This window comes from Triticum dicoccoides, chromosome 7A (assembly GCF_002162155.2).
Source record: "Triticum dicoccoides isolate Atlit2015 ecotype Zavitan chromosome 7A, WEW_v2.0, whole genome shotgun sequence".
In the NCBI taxonomy this organism is placed as follows: domain Eukaryota; kingdom Viridiplantae; phylum Streptophyta; class Magnoliopsida; order Poales; family Poaceae; genus Triticum; species Triticum dicoccoides.
Window position 1 is genome coordinate 584535710 of NC_041392.1, and position 25076 is coordinate 584560785.

At 45.6% G+C, this 25076-nt stretch overlaps 2 protein-coding genes across 2 annotated transcripts; both read left to right on the forward strand.

Moving 5' to 3' along the window:
- Positions 1 to 1534: 1534 nt before the first annotated feature.
- LOC119328532 (cinnamoyl-CoA reductase 2-like) lies at positions 1535 to 4935 on the forward strand. The gene is made up of 6 exons (XM_037601505.1): positions 1535 to 1769; positions 2251 to 2420; positions 2893 to 3078; positions 3608 to 3770; positions 4017 to 4206; positions 4560 to 4935. The coding sequence occupies exons 1-6, from the start codon at positions 1640 to 1642 to the stop codon at positions 4690 to 4692; spliced, it is 972 nt and encodes a 323-aa protein (XP_037457402.1). The 5' UTR covers positions 1535 to 1639; the 3' UTR covers positions 4693 to 4935.
- Positions 4936 to 9535: 4600 nt separating this feature from the next.
- Positions 9536 to 10699, forward strand: LOC119334468 (peroxidase 2-like). Its single transcript, XM_037607026.1, has one exon. The coding sequence runs from the start codon at positions 9602 to 9604 to the stop codon at positions 10574 to 10576; it is 975 nt and encodes a 324-aa protein (XP_037462923.1). The 5' UTR covers positions 9536 to 9601; the 3' UTR covers positions 10577 to 10699.
- Positions 10700 to 25076: the final 14377 nt, after the last annotated feature.

Genomic DNA, 25076 nt, shown 5'->3' on the forward strand with positions numbered 1-25076 from the left:
ATGCATTTTGCTTAGGAGAGGTGTTTAGAGAAATAAATCATCTTTTTAAAGCACCAATGCTTATTTGTAGAGGATATACGCTTAATTAGAGGCTCCTCGTGTAGAGATGAAACTGGTGCTTAAAAAACTTGGTTTATTTGTACAAGGCCTTACTTTTGCTCGATTTCAAACATGAGCGGTCAGTTAACTAGAATTTTCAGTTTCGTCATAGAACTTGACTTTAATTTTTTGCAATAACTGTTTCAAAGTTTTGTTTTGATTTTGTTTAATCCAAGAAACTGAATTTTTGGTGTAGAAGGACTCATGCATGGGATGACAATTAGCATAATAACTTTAGATGATCTTCCTAAGGCTCAAGTTAGATTCACCTAGAATGTATTGTTTGTATCAGCTAGCTTCTGGTGATTGGTTAGAGAATGTTTGAGGCCGTGTCAAGGACAGTCATGTCATTCTTGGATGGTTTCATGGATGTGACAAATCCAGTGATAATCAACAAATAAACTAAGAAATTAATTTCAAAAGAAAGATATTTTTAAAGAACCTTTCTCCATTTGAAATTGGTATTGTAGGTACATGAGTGTCACACAAGATTTTCATTGCCATTTCTTCTTTTTGCGTTATTCTTTTGAAACTTCAAGTGCATCATTGCATGGAAACAAGAAAGAAACTAAGAAATTAATTTCACAAGAAAGAAAGATATTTGAAATTGGCATTGCAGGTACATGAATGTCGTACAAGATTTTGTTGTCATTTCTTTTTTACGCTATTTTGTTGAAGATAGTACAAAGTTAAGACACTTATTTTGAGACGGAGGGAGTATTTTTTTATGAAAGTTGTAAAAAAATTATGATCGAGAAAACTGTGAATATTTTCGTAGTTCCTATGTTGTCCAAAGAAAATGTTTTCTCTCTCTCTCTCTCTATATATATATATATATGTTTATCCTTTATTTTCTTCTATAATATCATTTTTCAGTGTTAATTGATAAATTATGTTGACAGGGGCAAAATTGACAGATTTGACCTCAGGCAAAAGTATTTCACATACTTTCGAAAACAGTTTAGGGCCTCTTTGGATTGAAGGATTTTCATAGGAATATTGGAGGATTCCAATCCATTGGATTTTTTCCTAAAGAAGCCCTTTGGATCAAAGGAACCACACCTCCGAAATTCCTATGGATGCATTCCTACACCTCAATCCTATAGGAATTTCAACATCCACTATAACCTCTTTTTTACACTGATTCGCGTAGGATCGAGGCACTTTTCCTGTGTTTTTTCTGTGTTCCATCCAAATGACCATTCTTGTAGTTTTCCTCTATTTTGTAATCCTCTGTTTTGCACCTACAATCCCGTCAAATTCCTGTGTTTTTTGAATTCCTTTGTTTTCTAATCCTGTGATCCAAAGAAGCCCTTAATTTGTGAAATACTTTGCCGTTGACTGGACTAGAGTCAGAGAGAAACAATATAGAAGGACCAAACAGACAAAATTGTAAAAAGAGAAGACTCTCGAAAGTCGAAACCGCCTCGACCGCTCTGGATTGGCGTCTGCTGTCCACTTCAGCGCAGCGTGGCGAGACGCGGAGCAACCAAACTCCGCACAGCAGAGGGGACTAGCCGGAGCGGGGAGAAAAAACAGCATGGCGGCGGCGGCGGCGGCGAGGAAGAGCGTGTGCGTGACCGGCGCAGGGGGCTTCGTCGCCTCGTGGCTCGTCAAGCTCCTCCTCTCTAAGGGCCACTACGCGGTCCGCGGCACCGTGCGCGATCCCGGTAAGGGCCTTCCTTCCTCGCTTCGGTCCGTCCTTCCCACCTCCCGCCCGAAGATTCCTTTTCCTCTTGGCTGTGCCGTCGAAGATCTATGCTTATCCAGGAGGATGTATAGATGTGTTTTTTTAGGAATATATCAATAGCATGCTGTTGCTGAAAAGTGAAAACCGAACGAGGGGAAGCAGTCCAGGCAACCATATTTGAGGGGAAGCAGTCCCCTAAAAATAATGTTGTTCTTGGAAGTTGGAAGTGAACAGGAGCTTTTTGAGATAGTATTAGATTTAGATGCTTTTTAGCAGATTCCTCGAACAGGATGTGTAAATGTTGAGAGGAAATTGCAGGAATTGTGAGCTCCGACGTATTGTTAGTTCTTGAAACTTTGAAAAATAGCTTGGGCATACTTTGTTGTGATGGACCCAAGAAATTTGTTATATGTGAGTATATGATGATGGTGGTGTGTTTTGTGTGTGACCATATGCTCCAGGTAATGCTAAGAATGCTCACCTTAAGGCGCTAGAAGGTGCTGGGGAAAGGTTGGAGCTGCTCAGCGCCGACCTGCTGAACTACGACAGCATTGCGTCAGCGGTTGCTGGCTGTGAGGGCGTCTTTCATGTTGCTAGCCCTGTCCCTTCTGGCAGATCAACCAATCCTGAGGTGATTTTTTCAAGAAAATGTGTTTCACTTTCACGGTTTTGTGAAGTTTTGAGGTAAACAAGAGAGGAAATAGCAGGTGAACGAGTGATTTAGCATAGTGCAATTTTATTGGCAACTATACGTGGCTTTGCATCCCAAGTTAGATGTAAAGTTTACTTAACCTTGAGGCCTTGATGGATTTTCTCAAGGATTTTCCCCCAAACATGACCATTTGTTATTCATAGGAGATATACTGAATTCACCGCATAATGCGAAATCTGTAATTTTTTAACCATCCTGTTTCCCTACATAAACAAGTTCATGAAAACAGACAAAGTTTGTCAACTTGTTCAGCTTTGTGCAACATCAGCCTGTCTGAATTTTGTAACCTATCTCTTTCTTTTATATAGTGCTGTTATACAGATGTATTACTAATGTTTAATTTCTAGAAACAAGTGTGTACTCTAATATTCTGTTGTTTACTTCTTTGCAGGAAGAAGTTATAGCCCCTGCTGTAACAGGCACACTGAATGTCTTGAAGGCTTGCTACGAGGCGAAAGTTAAGCGAGTTGTCATGGTGTCTTCAGTTGCTGCTGTGTCCAATAATCCTAACTGGCCTAAGGATAAATTATTTGATGAAGATAGCTGGTCAGACGAGGATCTCTGCAGAAAGGGTGAGGTAAGTAAGCAATGCCTTTGCGTTTGCTAAACATTGTTCTGCCAAGAAACTTGTTTAGTTCACAGTATAGCATGCTACATCAGCTGCTAATTAATCACAGATTGATATTGATTTGGAATATACTCCCTCCTTTCATAAATCATTTGTGGATGGACGTGAAAGAAGAAGAACCAAATAGCACTGCTTCCTCGAAGCAAACTTTCGGTACCCGATCAAGGGACTAATAACATACCAGCTCCAACTCTTGAATAGCTCTCACTTCTCTTGGCCGATAGCTTAGATGACCGACTGTTAGGCATGATTACCAATGATTTAATAGTAAGCTTCTTGTTTGGTGAGCTAATGGTTTCGCCCTAGGATGAAGGTAGCAGTATAAAGGTGAGCCACATCTTTGCACAAATAACCTCGATGCTTTCTAATAATATGATGTTCTTCAGCTAGCCACACAGAATGTTCATGATCTTATGCTGTGATTCCTTGGTCCGGATGACTTATTTGAAATAAATTATATGTGTTGTCATTGTGGCAGGATTGGTATTTCCTTTCCAAAACACTCGCAGAGCGTGAGGCTTTTGCTTATGCAGCAAAAACTGGGCTGGATATTGTAACTATTTGCCCGTCGTTGGTAATTGGCCCCTTGATGCAGTCTACAGTAAATACAAGCAGTAACATTCTCCTTAATTACCTCAAAGGTAGATGTGTTTATCTCAGTGTTCTCTCATCTTACATGCAATTTATATTAAAGAGTGATAATTTGCTCAGCCTTGCTCTGTTTAAACTGGGTCATCATAAATTGATGTCTGAACTGAACAAAGCATATTAACCAATAGCACAATGGACCTTTCAACCTTTAAGATCAAGTTGTTTAAAAAACCAAACTTGCTTATTCTTATATTGTAGTTCTGTTTCTGTAGAAATGAAACACTTTTCTCTTGCAGGAGAACGTGATACTGTAGAAAATAAACTCAGGAATGTAGTGGATGTCCGTGATGTTGCCGATGCTCTTCTATTGGCATATGAAAATCCAGAGGCGTCTGGACGGTACATCTGCAGTTCAAAACCAGTAAAAGTCTCTGATATGATAAGCGTACTGAAGACCTTATATCCAATGTACACTTATCCCAAAAAGTAAGTGCCTTCCTCAGCAGGCAACTTTTTGTTTGTCTTATTGCTATTTTGATTCTGCATTTCACAAGCTAGATGGTCCATTTATCTTTTCCTGAGACAAGCATATATATCAGCATCATTTGGAAAGCACTAGGATGGGGATTGACAAATTGAATTAAGCATAGTAGAGTGCCAGGTTTATGGAGGTGTAATGCTCTGCATCTACCATTTAATTTTGCATGTAGTTTAGGATATAGAATGTCAAAAATTAATGAAAGATGTCACCAGATCATAACATTCTTTGATACGACCCCCCTGCTTTTCCATGCTTAACTTGGATGAAACTTTATTTTTCTCTCCAAATTTCTATGTAGCTTTACGGAAGTGGAAGAAAATACCATTTATAGTTCAGAGAAACTTCAGAAGCTAGGGTGGACCTTCAGGCCTTTAGAGAAGACCCTGGGGGACAGCGTGGAATCCTACAAAGCATCTGGCGTCCTGAACTGAGCATCCAACCAGGGAAAGTTTGGCTGTTAATGCTTGCAAACTCCTTGTGGTTCATGTAAGCAGTGAAACAAAATAAGTTGGTGACACAATCGTCACGAGAGTCTGTGTGAACATGAACAAAGCATGAATCGTATGCGCGCCTTTCTTTTGGTGTGTCTTGACTTGAGGTGTATGCGCACCTTTCTTTTGGTGTGTCTTGACTTGAGGTGTTTCGAGGCATAGTGGAATGTCCTGGTGGTTCTATGAGTGGGTGCTTGCACCTGTTAAAGTTTGAACATATTGCCCATTTTTCAGATCAAAAAACATTGCCCATTTTCCCTAAAAGGGTCAAACCTTTATGAAAAGCACTTGGACCTATTTACCAAACCAGCGGTAAAAATAGGGAGCCCCTGTGTGCATTTTGGGCCTGTCCAAGTGGGGCCTGGGCGCTCCTTTTTTTTCGCTTTTCATCTTTATTTTTTCATTTTTGTTTCTTTTGTTTTTTTACTCTGAGAACTGTTCATAGATCTCAAATTCAAAAAGAAATGTTCGGAATTTCAAAAAAAAAATCTTAGTTCATGAATTTGATTTTTCATGAATTCAAAAAATGTCCATGAATTTGTAAAATTCTCAGAATTTCATAAAGTGTTCATGAATTTGACAAATGTTCTAGAAAAAACATAGAAGAAAGAGAAAATACTTAAAAAACAAAGAAAAAAAAGGCAAAACCGGTGGAAGAAAAAACCAGCACGCCCCGTTCTACTTCCCCCTAGCGGAAGAGGATCCGGCTTGCCTGCTCCCTCCTCATGTTCCCATCCGTGCTCCCGGCTGTTTTTTTCTTTTTTTTTCTTTTTAATCCAGGCCTTATTTTGTTCCAATCAAATCATGCCACGTATGCGGGAGTACGGATGGGTGCACGCGAGGGGAGCATGCAAGTCTCGTCCAGCGGAAGAGCCGTGGATTAGGAGATATACGGTAAAAATATCCTTGATTTATCTTAAGTTACATTAAAGTCCGGTGGGTCTACCGTCTTCGTCTCTCGGACGGGCTGATCGTGTGCCGCTCGACGGGCTAATCACGTGCCGCTCTAACGTTGGGCGAACATGTTGTTGATTGTGGATGCTAAGGGCCTGTTTTGATCTCCTCCAGCTTCTAATTCCTCAAACTTCTCGTGTGAAGTTGTCCTGAACGTTTATTTGGGAAGAAGCTGGATTTGAGAAGCTCAGTCCCGCTCACGTGTAAAATCGTGAAGCCCGGAAAGCCCAGCTCCAGAAAAACGAGAAACTGGAGTTGCCCATATTTACAACGAGACTGCCACCGCTAAAGAAAACGCTTCGGAGAGCCAGCTTCTCGAGTCGACATGCCACACTCGCGTTCGAATCGTTGCGCTCGTCTCCCTCCCTCGACCTAACCTTCCCCCGCCGCCACAGCCAGATCCACCCCTCAGCCGGCCGGCGCTCCGCTCCACCGCCGGATCTGGCATATACAAGGCCATCCCGGCCGGTTCCCATCCAGAAGACCACCCCGAGCTCCCTTTCTTCTTCCCAAGGTCCACCCATGGCGGCTGCTCCCGATCTGGGCTTTCCAACGGGCCTATACCAGCATCAAACAAGGTCTCTAGTGGGCTGCTCCCGAGCTAGGCTGTTTCCAGCGGGCCTGTACCAGCGCGGAACAGGCCTACAACCTCCCCAACTGGGAGGAATCTCTGGGAGAAGCTACGAGCGTGCCGAATGGTTTGTTAATCGCCAGGTGGAGTTTGAAGCTAGCTTCAGAAGCTGATTTTGTGGAGTTTGGGAAGTTCGGAGAAGTTCAGAACAAGCCCTAAGTCATCAAGGCCGCGATGCCAATGGACCAACACTGAACAACAACAAATTCAAGAGCCAAATCTCAATTATTTCTCATATGCCTTATGCTAGCATCCGAGGCCGGAACGCGTGACGGAGACGAGGCCCGAGGATCAACCCACCGGAACGTGTGATGGAGACGAGGCCCGAGGAAGAACCAAATAGGTGTAGGCCGAGAGTATTTCTTCGAATATACCAAGAAGTTTGCATATACTAAGAGTATTTTTACATGTATAGAAAGGCCTCCTCAGGCGATTTTTTCGCACCGGCACAGAAAAATCGGCCCAGTCGCGTTCCAGAAGCTCGATTTTCGCCGGCTTGGTCCGAAATTAGCGTCGGCGGACCCAGGCCGAACCCGTCACGCCGGCGGACGCCGGGGCGAGCGGTTTTGGCGCGAAAGAGCCGCGGGCTCGCCGCGTCAGCGACACCGCTCGTCGTCTTCCCCCACGCCATGGGGAATCAATGTCAAGGCTGCCGCCGGTCAGCCTTATCATTGATTCCTCACGGGCGGCGCATCACGGGTCGGCGCGCCGACACCTCCCCTCTCTCGCACGCGTACACACGGGCGCGGCGCGGCTATATAAAGCCGGCGGCCTCCCTCGCCTCTGGCCACACCAGCCCTAGCCCTAGCCGCCGAGCTCTACCTCTCCCGAGAGCCGCCGCCGAGCCCCCCTCTCCCGAGCGCCGCCGTCGAGCCCTCGCTCTCCCTCCCTCTCCCGATGGCCGAGCGTTTCCCCGGAGATGAGGCGGCGGCCAACGGCTTCGGCCGCCGCTCGCTCCGCGAACAAGAGTCTTGGCTCATGTTCCAGGCGAACATCACGGCGCCGCCGGACATGCGCGCCGGGCCAACAGGCTGGAAGCTCAGCAACGGGGGAGTGCCCATTCCCCCATTGCCCGACGCCGTGGCTAAACCCTCGTACTTCGCCAACGAGGTCGAGGTCATGCGCGCCTCCCTTACCGACGCCCAGCTCTCCCTCCCCCAGTACGTCGCCGACAACCACGCGGCTTGGGCGGCGTACTTCCAACTCCGTCAGCAGCAGCGGCTGGCGTCCACCAACGGCGCACCGGTAGTCGGCGGCATGAAGAACAGCGAGGGGCGCCATCTGTGATGGGGCGTCCCCGGCCGCACACTCGAGGGCGTGCTGACGCACCTCGAGGGCGGCAACCACCCGCCGTTGGCGTACCCCCCGGCGAGGGCGGCCACCACGGCCACGACTCACCGCCGACGCGATGGGCAATGGTTGCCCAGGAGGTTTGTCGCCTCCTCTTCTTCCTCTTCATCACGCTCTTCTTCGCATTCCTCCGGCTCTTCGGGGTTGCTCGGCGTCAAGGCCGAGCCCGCGACGGAGACGCCGCTCGGCCGGCTGCACTCGCGGCGCCGGCATTGTCATCAACGAGGGCGGCCAGCGCGCCTCCTCGTCGGCTCCTCCTCCGCGCTTCGTCAAGCCCAAGACGGAGCCGGGCCTCCTCCCCGCGGTGAAGACGGAGCACGGCGGCGACGTCGAGCTCGACGACGACGCGGCCTTGGAATGGGCGCGCGCGGACTCCCTGAAGATGGCGAGGGAGCGCCAATGCGCCGCCCTGCAGCGATTCGCGCAGCGCCGCCGGGGCCGCGACGAAGGAGGCGTCATCGTCATCGAGGATAGCGACGACAACGACGCGCCGCCACTACTAGTCCGCGTTGACGACGCCGGTCAGGGGTCCACTAGGGACGACCGCGTCAAGGAGGAGAAGCCCGACAACGATGGCGGCGACGACGGGGACTACTCCGCGTTCAGCCAGTTTCTTTTTAATTTAGACATATTATGTAATAAAAATCCGCGACTATTATGTAATATATGCCGAACTTTGCTATATTTTTGCCTTTTTTGAACGCGCCTGGGGCGGCCCTGGGGCTAGCGACTGGGGACCAACTCGTCCCCAGACCGATTTTTTGCGCCGGCTCACTCCAGGCAGCGATTTTAGGCACCACTGAGGGGCCAACGGCTGGAGATGCTCTAAGCCGCACGCTTATGTTGCTCTATGTTTTATTTACGCACTCAGCCGTATATGCCGAGCGCCCGATAAATTACACTCAGTTTATTGGGAAATACTAGGCAACTTTTGATTTTCTTGTAGTGTCTGGAGCACAACAATTTTCTTGTACTTCTCTGGAAAAAGTTTATTTATTTTCAACCCTTTTTTCTAAGAAAAAAGGGAGTCAAACTCCACGTTACAAGATTTATCTTAAGTTTCTTCTGGGCTGCCTCAGTCTCGATGCTCCATCCTCTCAAGGCTTTCATTTTGTTTTGCGGAAGAAGGCTTTCATTAACCTTATGGTGCTGTAGGCTGTAGCCCGCCAGCAAGTATATTTTTTTTGTTGGTTCTACAAAAGTCAGAGGCCAAACTGATCCCCATGTGATATAGGCAGTTGCTGAAGTTTTGTTTACAGGAGTCCACCTTGCATTTCCATGCAACCGACTCACCATGTGCTGGAAGCAGCATACTCCATGAGCAAATCAAGAACTTGATTCGGCAACCGCCCGGTTTCTCTTCTATTCTAAAAAAGAGCCGGAAGCCAAAAACCATATGCGCATGCTTGCAAGAGGCAAAAGACAGCCCACTCCCATGCATGTTTACGGATGAACGTCGTGACCTGTCAGGCACACGGAACACGTAACAACATTCCCATCACAATTATCACGGAAGCTGAGATCTTATATATCCTAATTAATCCCAATTATACTTGTGCCAACAATATCAAAGCTATTCTAATGTACAATCATACACTCATACCTCGCTGGCCACAACATGCTTATACCTCATCAAGACATTTCAGTGAACGAACAACGAGAACATCTACCACAATCAGACTCCATCAGCCTCCATGTTCCATACCAGCTAAATCACAACATGCTGGTCAATTATAGACCCAATGTCGTCGATTAATCATCTGATGAGACTAGCTATCCAATGTCGTCTATCGATGCACGCATAAATAGCCCTACCTCATGAGCAACATCTCATCACCTTCTCATCGGTCGACCACACTCTCGATATTGGTAGTGCACAAAGGCCGATAACTTAGTTCAGAGCTTGAGGAGACAATGGCTGCCTGGCTTAAGCTCTCCGTTGCGCTGACATGCGCATTGCTCTTGTCGTCGTCGGCGTGCCACGGCCTGCAGGTGGGCTACTACAAGAAGACGTGCCCCCGCGTGGAGGCCATCGTGAGGGACGAGGTGAAGCGCTTCGTCTACAAGAACGCCGGCATCGGCGCCGGCCTCATCCGCATGTTCTTCCACGACTGCTTCGTGCAGGGCTGCGACGCCTCCGTCCTCCTCGACCCCACGCCCGCCAACCCGCAGCCGGAGAAGCTGAGCCCTCCCAACTTCCCCAGCCTCCGCGGCTTCGAGGTCATCGATGCCGCCAAGGACGCCGTCGAGAAGGCGTGCCCCGGCGTCGTCTCCTGCGCGGACATCGTCGCCTTCGCCGGCCGTGACGCCGCCTACTTCCTCAGCAGGTTGACGATGAAGATCAACATGCCGGCCGGCCGCCTCGACGGCCGCGTCTCCAACTCCACGGAGGCCCTTGACAACCTCCCGCCTCCGGTCTTCAACCTCGACCAGCTCATCGCCAGCTTCGCCGCCAAGGGCCTCACCGCGGAGGACATGGTCGTGCTTTCCGGCGCCCACACCATTGGCGTGTCCCATTGCTCGTCCTTCGTCCCCGATCGCCTCGCCGTCCCCTCCGACATCAACACCGGCTTCGCCAACGTGCTGAGGAGGGAGTGCCCCGCCAGCCCAAGCTCGGCCAACGACCCGACGGTGAACCAGGACGTGGTGACCCCCAACGCGCTGGACAACCAGTACTACAAGAACGTCCTGGCGCACAAGGTGCTCTTCACGTCGGATGCCGCCCTCCTTGCCACGCCGGCGACGACCCAGATGGTGCGCGACAGTGCCAACATTCCCGGGCAGTGGGAGGCCAAGTTCAACAAGGCCATGGTCAAGATGGGAGCCATCGAAGTGAAGACCGGTTTCCAGGGAGAGATCAGGAGGAACTGCAGGGTCGTCAACCACTAAACGAACGAATCATGCACATTTTTTGTGCACTTTAGTATTTGCACTGGTGGGGTCACCTATTTGTGACTTCCGTTGAATTTCGCGCATGTAATTTGTTTGTTGTTTCAACTCCTCAAAATTCTCTGGCTGGTTGTTGGTGCTACACAGTTGTTCTTTTTTCTTTCTTGGTGAATCAAAAGAGGTTTATACACAAACCAGAAAAGAACGTACAGAGACAGAAACATCAGCTCGGATCGATGATGTGGCAGAATACGCGGATCGATGATGTTGGCAAAGCTATACGCCTATACCGACGGCCCCCGGTAGCTCCATCGGGCGTAGGCCTGACGCCGTCAAACGGCCGTCGCCCACCGGGTAGCCGGGCCCAAGGATATGCCAATGGCTTGACCTATGCAGACGGCCACCATAGGCATATAGCCAGTGCTGCCGACGGCCCCCGTCGGCATATGTGGACGTATGCCGGCGGCTTTTCTACGCCTATGGCTTGACCTAGGCCGCCAGGATACCTCCATATATGCCGACGGGGCCATCGCGATTTGGGCCAATTCTGGTAGTGTGCTACCACGTTTGTCAATTGATGATGCGGTCGTAAGGAAACATGAATTACATATGCAAATTGGAAAATTATTAGAGAAGGAGGCACTCTACTGGATGAAACAAGGGCGAGTTGATTGGCTTACTAGTGGCGACAAGAACTCGGTTTTCTTTCATAGGGCAGCAAACGGGCGGTGGAAAAGAAACTGTATAAAGTGTTTGCAAAGAGAAAATGGTACATGGATTGATGATCAGGAGAGGATACGGTCCCATGCAGCAGCCTAATTTTCTTCTTTTGTTCACCTTCTGTGTGCAGGTACCGGATATGAATATAATTGAAAAGGTAAAGCCCCGAGTGACCGAGTTGAATAAGCCTTATACACGAGAGGAGGTAAAAAAGGCCATGTTTAACATCGACATCTGAAGGCCCCCAGCCCGGATGGCTTACATGCTATTTTCTATAAGAGAATTTCGCATATAATTGGAGAGGAGTTGATAGATGAAGTGTTGCTTGCTGTTAACTCTAGGAAGATCCCCGAAGGGTGTAGCAACACCTCTATTGTTCTCATTCCAAAGGTTGAAAATCCGAAAGTTCAACTCAATTCCGGCTGATTAGCTCATGCAACAATAGTATATAAGGTGATATGAAAACTCCTTGCTAATTGGTTGAAATATTTTTTATATAAGATCACCTACCCAAACCAAAGTGCCTTCGCGTCGGTATGTCTTATTACAGATAATTTTCTGGTGGCTTTTGTTGGGGAACGCAGTATTTAATTTTTTTACCTACGATCATGCAAGATCTATCTAGGAGATGCATAGCAACGAGTGGGAAGAGTGTGTCTACGTACCCTCGTAGACCAAAAATGGAAGCGTTTAGTAACACGGTTGATGTAGTCGAACGTCTTCGCGATCCAACCGATCCAAGTACCGAATGTACGACACCTCCGCGTTCGGCACACGTTCAGCTCGATGACGTCCCTCGGACTCTCGATCCAGTTGAGGCCGAAGGAGAGTTCTGTCAGCACGACGGCGTGGCGACGATGATGATGAAGTTACGGGCGCAGGGCTTTGCCTAAGCACTACGACGATATGACTGAGGTGTGTAACTGTGGAGGGGGCACCGCACACGGCTAAGACAAATCTTGGAGTGCCTTTGGGGTGCCCCCTGCCCACGTATATAAAGGAGGGAGGAGGAGGAGGCCGGCCTAGGAGGGGCGTGCCTATAGGGGGAGTCCAACTAGGATTCCCAATCCTAGTTGGAGTCCCCTTCCTTTTCCAAGAGGGGAGAGAGGGAAGGAGTAGGAGAGGGAGAAGGAAAGAGAAGGGGAGCACCACCCCCTCCCTAGTACAATTCGGACTTGCCATGGGGGGGGGGGGGCAACCCTTGAGGCCCTTCTCTCCTTTCCCGTATGGCTCATTAAGGCCCACTACTTTCCCCGGCGAATTCCCGTAACTCTCCGGTACTCCAAAAAATACCCGAATCACTTGGAACCTTTTCGATGTCCGAATATAGCCTTCCAATATATCGATCTTTACCTCTCGACCATTTTGAGACTCCTCATCATGTCCATGATCTCATCCGGGACTCCGAACTACCTTCGGTCATCAAATCACATAACTCATAATACAAATCATCGTCGAACATTAAGCGTGCGGACCCTACGGGTTCGAGAACTATGTAGACATGACTGAGACACATCTCCGGTCAATAACCAATAGCGGAACCTGTATGCTCATATTGGCTGCTACATATTCTACGGAGATCTTTCTCTGTCAAACCGCGTAACAACATACGTTGTTCCCTTTGTCATCGGTATGTTACTTGCCCGAGATCCGATCATCGGTATCATCATACCTAGTTCAATCTCGTTACTAGCAAGTCTCTTTACTCGTTCCGTACTGCATCATACCGCAACTAACTCATTATTCACATTGCTTCCAAGGCTCATAGTGATGTGCATTACCGAGAGGGCCCAGAGATACCCCTCCGATACACGGAGTGACAAATCCTAATCTCGATCTATGCCAACTCAACAAACACCATCAGAGACACCTGTAGAGCATCTTTATAATCACCCAGTTACATTGTGACATTTGATAGCACACATGGTGTTCCTCCGGTATTCTGGAGTTGCATAATCTCATAGTCAGAGGAACACGTATAAGTCATGATGAAAGCAATAGCAATAAAACTAAACGATCATTTATGCTAAGCTAATGGATGGGTCTTGTCCATCACATCATTCTCTAATGATGTGATCCCGTTCATCAGATGACAACACATGTCTATGGTCAGGAAACTTAACCATCTTTGATTAACGAGCTAGTCAAGTAGAGGGACACTCTGTTTTGTCTATGTATTCACACATGTACTAAGTTTCTGGTTAATACAATTCTGCATGAATAATAAACATTTATCATGATATAAGGAAATATAAATAACAACTTTATTATTGCCTCTAGGGCATATTTCCTTCAGTCTCCCACTTGCACTAGAGTCAATAATCTAGTTCACATCGCCATGTGATTTAACACCAATAGTTCACATCTTTATGTGATTAGTTCACATCTTCATGTGACTAATACCCAAAGGGTTTACTAGAGTCTATAAACTAGTTCACATCGCTATGTGATTAACACCCAAAGAGTGATTATGTTTTGCTTGTGAGAGAAGTTTAGTCAACGGGTCTGCCACATTCAGAGCCATATGTATTTTGTAAATTTTTTATGTCTACAATACTCTGCTGGAGCTACTCTAGCTAATCGCTCCCACTTTCAATATGTATCTAGATCGAGACTTAGAGTCATCCAGATCGGTGTCAAAGCTTGCATCGACGCAACTCTTTACGACGAACTCTTTGTCACCTCCATAACCAAGAGACATTTCCTTATTCCACTAAGGATAATTTTGACCGCTGTTCAGTGATCCACTCCTGGATCACTATTGTACCCTCTTGCCAAACTCATGGTGAGGTACACAATAGGTCTGGTACACAGCATAGCATACTTTATAGAACCTATGACTGAGGCATAAGGAATGACTTTTCATCATCTTTCTATTTTCTGTCGTGGTCGGGTTTTGAGTCTTTACTCAAACTTCACACCTTGCAACATAGGAAAGAACTACCACTACAAAAAAGACACTTCCGTGATGATACGTGTTTTCACAGTAGGTCACGTTTGCTGTCATGCATGTACATCCATGACAAATTTATGACAGAATCAAGATACTCATACTTGTGCTGTCGTAGAAGTGTTCCATGACATTACAAAAATTATCATCACGGAAGTGTCCACTTTCATGACGATAATTCACGCGTCATGGAAGTGCTTTCATCAAGGGTGACCGACACGTGGCATCCACCGTAGCGGGACGTCGTTAAGCTATCGGGTCCGGTTTTGGATCCGATAACCCGCTAACAGCCCGGACCAATGAGGATTTTCCATGTGTAAAATTCTCATTGGCCGGCGAAAACATGTGTTGGCTCACCGTTGGGACAAATGTCATCCATTCATTGGACAGGAGGCGCCTATGATACGTCGACACGTGGTACGGCCCAACAGAGGCCCATTCTGGTGAAAAGGCCGGCCCATTTGACTTGGTCAAAAGGTAACGGGCCGGCCCACGAAAATCTTGTTAACGGCCTGTTCGTATATAGCCTCATTTACGGTCCGCTAACTCACGGCCCATTACGGCCTATCCAAATTAAGCCCAGTAGCTTCATCTGGGCCTTCCAATATGATTCCACTCCGTTGTAACTTCTGGCCCATGTATGGCCCATGATGTCTTTCGGCCCATATGAGACCATTTGTAACTCTTGGCCCATTAATGGCCCGTGGTGAATCTGGCCCGCAATGAATAGTATACCCCTTTATACCCATTAACGACCCATTATTCCATTGGACCGTTTCCAACCCGTGTTATCTTTCGGCCTTCTCAGGGCCCATTTATTCTTGGGCTCATTTCTAGCATTCGGTTACTTATGGCCCGTCATTGGCCTTTTCTGCCTGTGGGACAAATTCAGCCCGCAGTTATGATGACCCACAAGTATAGGGGATCTATCATAGTCCTTTCGATAAGTAAGAGTGTCGAACCCAACGAGGACCAGAAGGAAATGATAAGCAGTTTTCAGTAAGGTATTCTCTGCAAGCACTAAAATTATCGGTAACAGATAGTTTTGTGATAAGGTAATTGATAACGGCTAACAAGTAAATATAGTAAATAAGGTGCAGCAAGATGGCCCAATCCTTTTTGTAGCAAAGGACAAGCCTAGACAAACTCTTATATAAAGGAAAGCGCTCCCGAGGACACATGGGAATTATCATCAAGCTAGTTTTCATCACATTCATATGATTCGCGTTCGGTACTTTGATAATTTGATATGTGGGTGGACCGGTGCTTGGGTACTTCCCTTCCTTGGTCAAGTATCCCACTTATGATTAACCCCTATTGCAAGCATCTGCAACTATAAAATAAGTATTAAGGTAAACCTAACCATAGCATGAAACATATGGATCCAAATCAGCCCCTTACGAAGCAACTCATAAACTAGGGTTTAAGCTTCTATCACTCTAGCAACCCATCATCTACTTATTACTTCCCAATGCCTTCCCCTAGGCCCAAACAATGGTGAAGTGTCATGTAGTCGATGTTCACATGACACCACTAGAGGAAAGACAACATACATCTCATCAAAATATCGAACGAATACCAAATTCACATGACTACTTATAGCAAGACTTCTCCCATGTCCTCAGGAACAAACGTAACTACTCAGAAATCATATTCATGTTCATAATCAGAGGGGTATTAATATGCATAAAGGATCTGAACATATGATCTTCCACCGAATAAACCAACTAGCATCAACTACAAAGAGTAATCAACACTACTAGCAACCCACAGGTACCAATCTGAGGCTTTGGGACAAAGATTGGATACAAGATATGAACTAGGGTTTGAGATGAGATGTGCTGGTGAAGATGTTATGATCAACACTACTAGTTGGAATAGCTTCTACCCACTTAGTAACGTAATCAACAACAACTAACATATGTGTATACCCATTAGAGGAAGGAAACGGTCCCATATAATCAAAGCCCCAAACATCAAATGGTTCAATAACAAGTGAATAATTCATAGGCATTTCTTGACGTCTACTAATATTACCAATTCTTTGACATTCATCACAAGGCAAAACAAACTTATGGGCATCCTTGAAGAGAGTAGGCCAATAGAAACCGGATTGCAGTACCTTATGTGCAGTTCTATCTCCAGCATGGTGTCCTCCATAAGCCTCAGAGTGACACTTGCGTAGGATCTGTTCCTGTTCATGCTCAGGTACACAACGTCTAATAACACCATCTACTCCTTCTTTATAAAGGTGTGGGTCATCCCAAAAGTAATGTCTTAAATCATAGAAAAACTTTTTCTTTTGTTGGTATGTGAAACTAGGTGGTAAAAATTTAGCAACAATGTAATTAGCATAATCAGCATAGCATGGAGTAGTACGAGAAGCATTTATGACAGCTAATTGTTCATCAGGAAAGCTATCATTAATAGGTAGTGGGTCATCAAGAACATTCTCTAACCTAGACAAGTTGTCTGCAACGGGGTTCTCAGCTCCCTTTCTACAAATAATATGCAAATCAAACTATTGTAGCAAGAGAACCCATCTAATAAGTCTAGGTTTAGCATCTTTCTTTTCCATAAGATATTTAATAGAAGCATGATCAGTGTGAACATTTACTTTAGAATCAATTATATAAGGTCTGAACTTATCACAAGAAAATACAACTGCTAAAAACTCCTTTTAAGTAGTAGCATAATTTCTTTGAGCACTGTCTAGAGTTTTACTAGCATATTGGATAACATTTAATTTCTTATCAAGTCTTTGTCCTAGAACAACCCCTACAGCATAATCACTAGCATCACACATAATTTCAAATGGTAAATTCCAATCAGGAGGCTGGACAATAGGTGTAGAAATCGAAGCTTTCTTAAGTATTTCAAATGCATCTACATAATCATCATCAAAGACAAAAGGAGCATCTTTTTGTAAGAGATTGGTCAGAGGCCTAGAAATTTTAGAGAAGTCCTTAATGAACCTCCTATAAAATCCGGCATGACCAAGAAAACTTCTTATACCTTTAATGTCCTTAGGACACAACATCTTTTAAATAGCATCAACTTTAGCTTTATCAACTTCAATACCTCTTTCGGAAATTTTATGCCCCAAGACAATACCTTCATTAACCATAAAGTGGCACTTCTCCCAATTCAAGACAAGATTAGTTTCTTCACATCTCTGCAAAACTCGATCAAGGTTGCTTAAGCAATCATCAAAAGAAGTTCCATATACGGAGAAATCATCCATGAAAACCTCAACAATCGTTTCACAAAAGTCAGAGAATATAGCAGTCATACATATTTGAAAGGTAGCAGGTGCATTACATAAACCAAAAGGCATACGTCTATAAGCAAAGGTACCGAAAGTTCAAGTAAAAGTTGTCTTTTCTAGATCCTCTTTTGACACAGGTATTTGAGAGAAACCAGAATAACCATCTAGAAAGCAAAAATGTGTATGTTTGGATAATCTTTCTAGCATTTGATCAATAAAAGGTAACGGGTAATGATACTTTTTAGTAGCTTTATTTAGTTTGCGGAAATCAATTACCATTATATAACCTGTAACAATTCTTTGTGGGATCAATTCGTCTTTATCATTAGGAACAACAGTAATACCTCCCTTCTTAGGGACGCAATGTACAAGACTTACCCAATAACTATCAGCAACAGGATAAATTATACCTGCCTCCATAAGCTTTAGTATTTCTTTTCTTACCACTTCTTTCATCTTAGGATTTAACCGTCGTTGGTGATCAACAACCGGTTTAGCGTCTTTCTCCAATTTTATTTTGTGCTGGCATAGAGTGGGACTAATGCCCTTAATATCATCAAGAGTATATCCAATAGCAGCACGGTGCTTCTTCAGAGTTTTCAATAATTTCTTTTCTTCATGCTCTGAAAGGTTAGCACTAATAATGACAGGATATATTGTTGGAAATATGCCCTAGAGGCAATAATAAAATGGTTATTATTATATTTCTTTGTTCATGATAATTGTCTATTGTTCATGCTATAATTGTGTTATCCGGAAATCGTAATACATGTGTGAATACATAGACCACAACACGTCCCTAGTGAGCCTCTAATTGACTAGCTCATTGATCAAAAGATAATCATGGTTTCCTGACTATGGACATTGGATGTCATTGATAACAGGATCACATCATTAGGAGAATGATGTGATGGACAAGACCCAATCCTAAGCATAGCTCAAAGATCGTGTAGTTCGTTTGCTGTAGCTTTTCCGAATGTCAAGTATCATTTCCTTAGACCATGAGATTGTGCAACTCCAGGATACCGTAGGAGTGACTTGGGTGTGCCAAACGTCACAACGTAACTGGGTGACTATAAAGGTACATTACAGGTATCTCCGAAAGTGTCTGTTGGGTTGGCACGAATCGAGACTGGGATTTGTCACTCCGTATGACAGAGAGGTATCTCTAGGCCCACTCGGTAATGCATCATCATAATGAGCTCAATGTGACCAAGTGGTTGATCACGGGATCATGCATTATGGTACGAGTAAAGTGACTTGCCGGTAACGAGATTGAACGAGGTATTGGGATACCGATGATCGAGTCTCGGGCAAGTAACGAACCGATTGACAAAGGGAATTGTATACGGATTGATTGAATCCTCGACATCGTGGTTCATCCGATGAGATCATCGAGGAGCATGTGGGATCCAACATGGGTATCCAGATCCCGCTATTGGTTATTGACTGAAGAGTCGTCTCGGTCATGTCTGCGTGTCTCCCGAACCCGTAGGGTCTACACACTTAAGGTTCGGTGACGCTAGGGTTGTTGAGATATTAGTATACGGTAACCCGAAAGTCGTTCGAAGTCCCGGATGAGATCCCGGATGTCACGAGGAGTTCTGGAATGGTCCAGAGGTGAAGATTTATATATAGGAAGTCAAGTTTCGGCCATCGGGAAAGTTTCGGGGGTAATCGATATTGTACCGGGACCACCGGAAGGATCCCCGGGTCCACCGGGTGGGGCCACCTATCCCGGAGGGCCCCATGGGATGAAGTGGGAGGGGAACCAGCCCCTAGTGGGCTGGTGCGCCCCCCTTGGGCCTCCCCCTGTGCCTAGGGTTGGAAACCCTAGGGGTGGGGGGCACCACACTTGCCTTGGGGGGCAAGCCACCCCTTTGGCCACCGCCCCTCCTAGGAGATTGGATCTCCTAGGGCTGCCCCCCCTAGGGACCCTATATATAGTGGGGGGGAGGGAGGGCAGCCGCACCCCAAGCCCCTGGCCTCTGCCTCTCCCTCCCGTGACACTCCTCCGTCTCCCTGCGCTTGGCGAAGCCCTGCCGAGATCACCGTTGCTTCCACCACCACGCCGTCGTGTTGCTGGATCTTCATCAACCTCTCCTTCCCCCTTGCTGGATCAAGTTGGAGGAGACGTCTTCCCAACCGTACGTGTGTTGAACGCGGAGGTGCCGTCCGTTTGGCGCTAGGTCATCGGTGATTTGGATCACGTCGAGTACGACTCCATCAACCCCGTTCTCTTGAATGCTTCCGCGCGCGATCTACAAGGGTATGTAGATGCACTCCTCTCTCCCTCGTTGCTAGATGACTCCATAGATTGATCTTGGTGATGCGTAGAAAATTTTAAAATTCTGCTATGTTCCCCAACAGTGGCATCATGAGCTAGGTCTATGCGTAGTTTCTATGCACGAGTAGAACACAAAGCAGTTGTGGGCGTCAATATTGTCAATTATCTTGCCTTTACAAGTCTTATATTGATTCGGCGGCATTATGGGATGAAGCAGCCCGAACCGACCTTACACGTACGCTTACGTGAGACTGGTTCCACCGACTGACATGCACTAGGTGCATAAGGTGGCTGGCGGGTGTCTGTCTCTCCCACTTTAGTCGGATTGGATTCGATGAACATGGTCCTTACGAAGGGTAAATAGAAATTGGCAATTCATGTTGTGGTTTTGGCGTAGGTAAGAAACGTTCTTGCTAGAAACCTATAGCAGCCACGTAAAAACTTGCAACAACAATTAGAGGACGTCTAACTTGTTTTTGCAGCAAGTGTTTTGTGATGTGATATGGCCAAAAGGATGTGATGAATGATATATGTGATGTATGAGATTGATCATGTTCTTGTAATAGGAATCACGACTTGCATGTCGATGAGTATGACAACCGACAGGAGCCATAGGAGTTGTCTTTATTTATTTATGACCTACGTGTCAACATAAACGTCATGTGATTACTTTACTTTATTGCTAAAGCGTTAGCCATAGTAGTAGAAGTAATAGATGACGAGACAACTTCAAGAAGACACGATGATGGAGATCATGATGATGGAGATCATGGTGTCATGCCGGTGACAACGATGATCATGGAGCCCCGAAGATGGAGATCAAAAGGAGCAAATGATATTGGCCATATCATGTCACTATTTGATTGCATGTGATGTTTATCATGTTTTACATCTTATTTGCTTAGAACGACGGTAGCTTAAATAAGATGATCCCTCGTAATAATTTCAAGAAAGTGTTCCCCCTAACTGTGCACCATTGCGAAGGTTCGTTGTTTCGAAGCACCACGTGATGATCGGGTGTGATAGATTCTAACGTTCAAATACAACGGGTGTAAGCCAGATTTACACACGCAATACACTTAGGCTGACTTGACGAGTCTAGCATGTACAGACATGGCCTCGGAACACAGAAGACCGAAAGATCGAGCATGAGTCATATAGAAGATACGATCAACATGAAGATGTTCACCGATGTTGACTAGTCCGTCTCACGTGATGATCGGACACGGCCTAGTTAACTCGGATCATGTTTCACTTAGATGACTGGAGGGATGTCTATCTGAATGGGAGTTCATTGTATAGTTTGATTAGATGAACTTAATTATCATGAACTTAGTCTAAAATCTTTACAATATGTCTTGTAGATCAAATGGCCCACGTTGTCCTCAACTTCAACGCGTTCCTAGAGAAAACCAAGCTGAAAGACGATGGCAGCAACTATACGGACTGGGTCTGGAACCTGAGGATCATCCTCATAGCTGCCAAGAAAGATTATGTCCTAGAAGCACCGCTAGGTGACACACCTGTCCCAGAGAACCAAGATGTTATGAACGCTTGGCAGTCACGTGCTGATGATTACTCCCTCGTTCAGTGCGGCATGCTTTACAGCTTAGAACCGGGGCTCCAAAAGAGTTTTGAGAGACACGGAGCATATGAGATGTTCGAAGAGCTGAAAATGGTTTTTCAAGCTCATGCCCGAGTCGAGAGATATGAAGTCTCCGACAAGTTCTTCAGCTGTAAGATGGAGGAAAATAGTTCTGTCAGTGAGCACATACTCAAAATGTCTGGGTTGCATAACCGCTTGACTTAGCTGGGAGTTAATCTCTCGGATGACGCGGTCATTGACAGAATCCTTCAGTCGCTTCCACCGAGCTACAAGAGCTTTGTGATGAACTTCAATATGCAGGGGATGGAAAAGACCATTCCTGAGGTATATTCAATGCTGAAATCAACAGAGGTGGAAATCAAAAAGGAACATCAAGTGTTGATGGTGAATAAAACCACTAAGTTCAAGAAAGGCAAGGGTAAAAAGAACTTCAAGAAGGACGGCAAGGGAGTTGCCGCGCCTGGTAAGCAAGCTGTCGGGAAGAAGCCAAAGAATGGACCCAAGCCCGAGACTGAGTGTTTTTATTGCAAGGGAAGTGGTCACTAGAAGCGGAACTGCCCCAAATACTTAGCGGACAAGAAGCCCGGCAACACTAAAGGTATATGTGATATACGTGTAATTGATGTGTACCTTACCAGTACTCGTAGTAGCTCCTGGGTATTTGATATCGGTGCGGTTGCTCACATTTGTAACTCAAAGCAGGAGCTGCGGAATAAATGGAGACTGGTGAAGGACGAGGTGATGATGCGCGTCGGGATTGGTTCCAAGGTCGATGTGATCGCCGTCGGCACGCTGCCTCTACATTTACCTACGGGATTAGTTTTAAACCTCAATAATTGTTATTTAGTGCCAGCTTTGAGCATGAACATTGTATCAGGATCTCGTTTAATTCAAGATGGCTACTCATTTAAATCCGAGAATAATGGTTGTTCTATTTATATGAGAGATATGTTTTATGGTCATGCTCCGTTGGTGAATGGTTTATTCTTAATGAATCTCGAGCGTAATGTTACACATATTCATAGTGTGAATACCAAAAGATGTAAGGTTGATAATGATAGTCCCACATACTTGTGGCACTGCCGCCTTGGTCACATAGGTGTCAAACGCATGAAGAAGCTCCATGCAGATGGACTTTTAGAGTCTCTTGATTACGAATCATTTGACACGTGCGAACAATGCCTCATGGGTAAAATGACCAAGACTCCGTTCTCAGGAACAATGGAGCGAGCAACCAACTTATTGGAAATCATACATACTAATGTGTGCGGTCCAATGAGTGTTGAGGCTCGCGGTGGCTATCGTTATGTTCTCACCCTCACTAATGACTTGAGTAGATATGGGTATGTCTACTTAATGAAACACAAGTCTGAGACCTTTGAAAAGTTCAAGGAATTTCAGAGTGAGGTTGAGAATCAACGTGACAGGAAAATCAAGTTCTTGCGATCAGATCGTGGGGGAGAATAATTGAGTCACGAATTTGGCACACACTTAAGAAAATGTGGAATAGTTTCACAACTCACGCCGCCTGGAACACCTCAGCGTAATGGTGTGTCCGAACGTCGTAATCGCACTCTATTAGATATGGTGCGATCTATGATGTCTCTTACCGATTTACCGCTGTCATTTTGGGGCTATGCTTTAGAGACTGCCGCATTCACTTTAAATAGGGCTCCGTCGAAATCTGTTGAGACGACACCGTATGAATTATGGTTTGGGAAGAAACCTAAGCTGTCGTTTCTAAAAGTTTGGGGATGCGATGCTTATGTCAAGAAACTTCAACCTAAAAAGCTCGAACCCAAATCGGAAAAATGCGTCTTCATAGGATACCCTAAAGAAACTATTGGGTATACCTTGTACCTCAGATCCGAAGGCAAGATCTTTGTTGCCAAGAATGGGTTCTTTCTAGAGAAAGAGTTTCTCTCAAAAGAAATAAGTGGGAGGAAAGTGGAACTTGATGAAGTATTACCTCTTGAACCGGTATGTGGCGCAGCTCAAGAAAATGTTCCTGAGGTGCCTGCACCGACTAGAGAGGAAGTTGATGATGATGATCATGAAACTTCAGATCAAGTTGCTACTGAACTTCATAGGTCCACGAGGACATGTTCCGCACCAGAGTGGTACGACAACCCTGTCTTGGAAATCATGTTGTTAGACAACGGTGAACCTTTGAACTATGAAGAAGCGATGGCGGGCCCGGATTCCGACAAATGGCTAGAAGCCATGAAATCCGAGATAGGATCCATGTATGAAAACGAAGTATGGACTTTGACTGACTTGCCCGATGATCGTCGAGCCATAGAAAATAAATGGATCTTTAAGAAGAAGACAGACGCGGATGGTAATGTGACCATCTATAAAGCTCGGCTTGTCGCTAAGGGTTATCGACAAGCTCAAGGGGTTGACTACGATGAGACTTTCTCACCCGTAGCAAAGCTGAAGTCCGTTCGAATCATGTTAGCAATTGCCGCATTCTATGATTATGAGATATGGCAGATGGACGTCAAAACGGCATTCCTTAATGGTTTCTTTAAGGAAGAATTGTATATGATGCAGCCGGAAGGTTTTGTCGATCCTAAGAATGCTGACAAGGTGTGCAAGCTCCAACGCTCGATTTATGGGCTAGTGCAAGCATCTCGGAGTTGGAACATTCATTTTGATGAGATGATCAAAGCATTTGGGTTTACGCAGACTTATGGAGAAGCCTGCATTTACAAGAAAGTGAGTGGGAGCTCTGTAGCATTTCTCATATTGTATGTGGATGACATACTGTTGATGGGAAATGATATAGAATTCTTGGAAAGCATAAAGGCCTACTTGAACAAGTGTTTTTCAATGAAGGACCTTGGAGAAGCTGCTTATATATTAGGCATCAAGATCTATAGAGATAGATCGAGACGCCTCATTGGTCTTTCACAGAGTACATACCTTGACAAGATATTGAAGAAGTTCAAAATGGATCAGTCAAAGAAGGGGTTCTTGCCTGTATTGCAAGGTACGAGATTGAGCACGGCTCAATGCCCGACCACGACAGAAGATAGAGAAAAGATGAGTGTCGTCCCCTATGCCTCGGCCATAGGGTCTATCATTTATGCTATGCTGTGTACCAGACCTGATGTAAACCTTGTCGTAAGTTTGGTAGGAAGGTACCAAAGTAATCCCGGGATGGAACACTGGACAACGGTCAAGAATATCCTGAAGTACCTGAAAAGGACTAAGGATATGTTTCTTTTTATGGAGGTGACGAAGAGCTCGTCGTAAAGGGTTACGTCGATGCTAGCTTCGACACAGATCTGGATGACTCTAAGTCACAAACCAGATACATGTATATTTTGAATGGTGGGGCAGTAAGCTGGTGCAGTTGCAAGCAAAGCGTTGTGGCAGGATCTACATGTGAAGCGGAGTACATGGCAGCCTCGGAGGCAGCACAAGAAGCAGTCGGGGTGAAGGAGTTCATTACCGACCTAGGAGTCATACCCAATGCGTCGGGCCCGATGACTCTATTCTGTGACAACACTGGAGCTATTTCCCTTGCCAAGAAGCCCAGGTCTCACAGGAAGACCAGACATATCAAGCGTCGCTTCAACTCCATTCGTGAAAGTGTTCAAAATGGAGACATAGAGATTTATAAAGTACATACAGACCTGAATGTGGCAGATCCGTTGACTA

What these genes read in the sequence shown, in the direction of transcription:
- LOC119328532 (XM_037601505.1), top strand. Translation starts at nt 1,640, where the DNA reads ATGGCGGCGGCGGCGGCGGCGAGGAAGAGCGTGTGCGTGACCGGCGCA. An exon ending in GCAGATCAACCAATCCTGAG is followed by an intron (nt 2,421 to 2,892) that starts GTGATTTTTTCA and finishes ACTTCTTTGCAG; the next exon opens with GAAGAAGTTATAGCCCCTGC. An exon ending in TCTCCTTAATTACCTCAAAG is followed by an intron (nt 3,771 to 4,016) that starts GTAGATGTGTTT and finishes TTTCTCTTGCAG; the next exon opens with GAGAACGTGATACTGTAGAA.
- LOC119334468 (XM_037607026.1), top strand. Translation starts at nt 9,602, where the DNA reads ATGGCTGCCTGGCTTAAGCTCTCCGTTGCGCTGACATGCGCATTGCTC.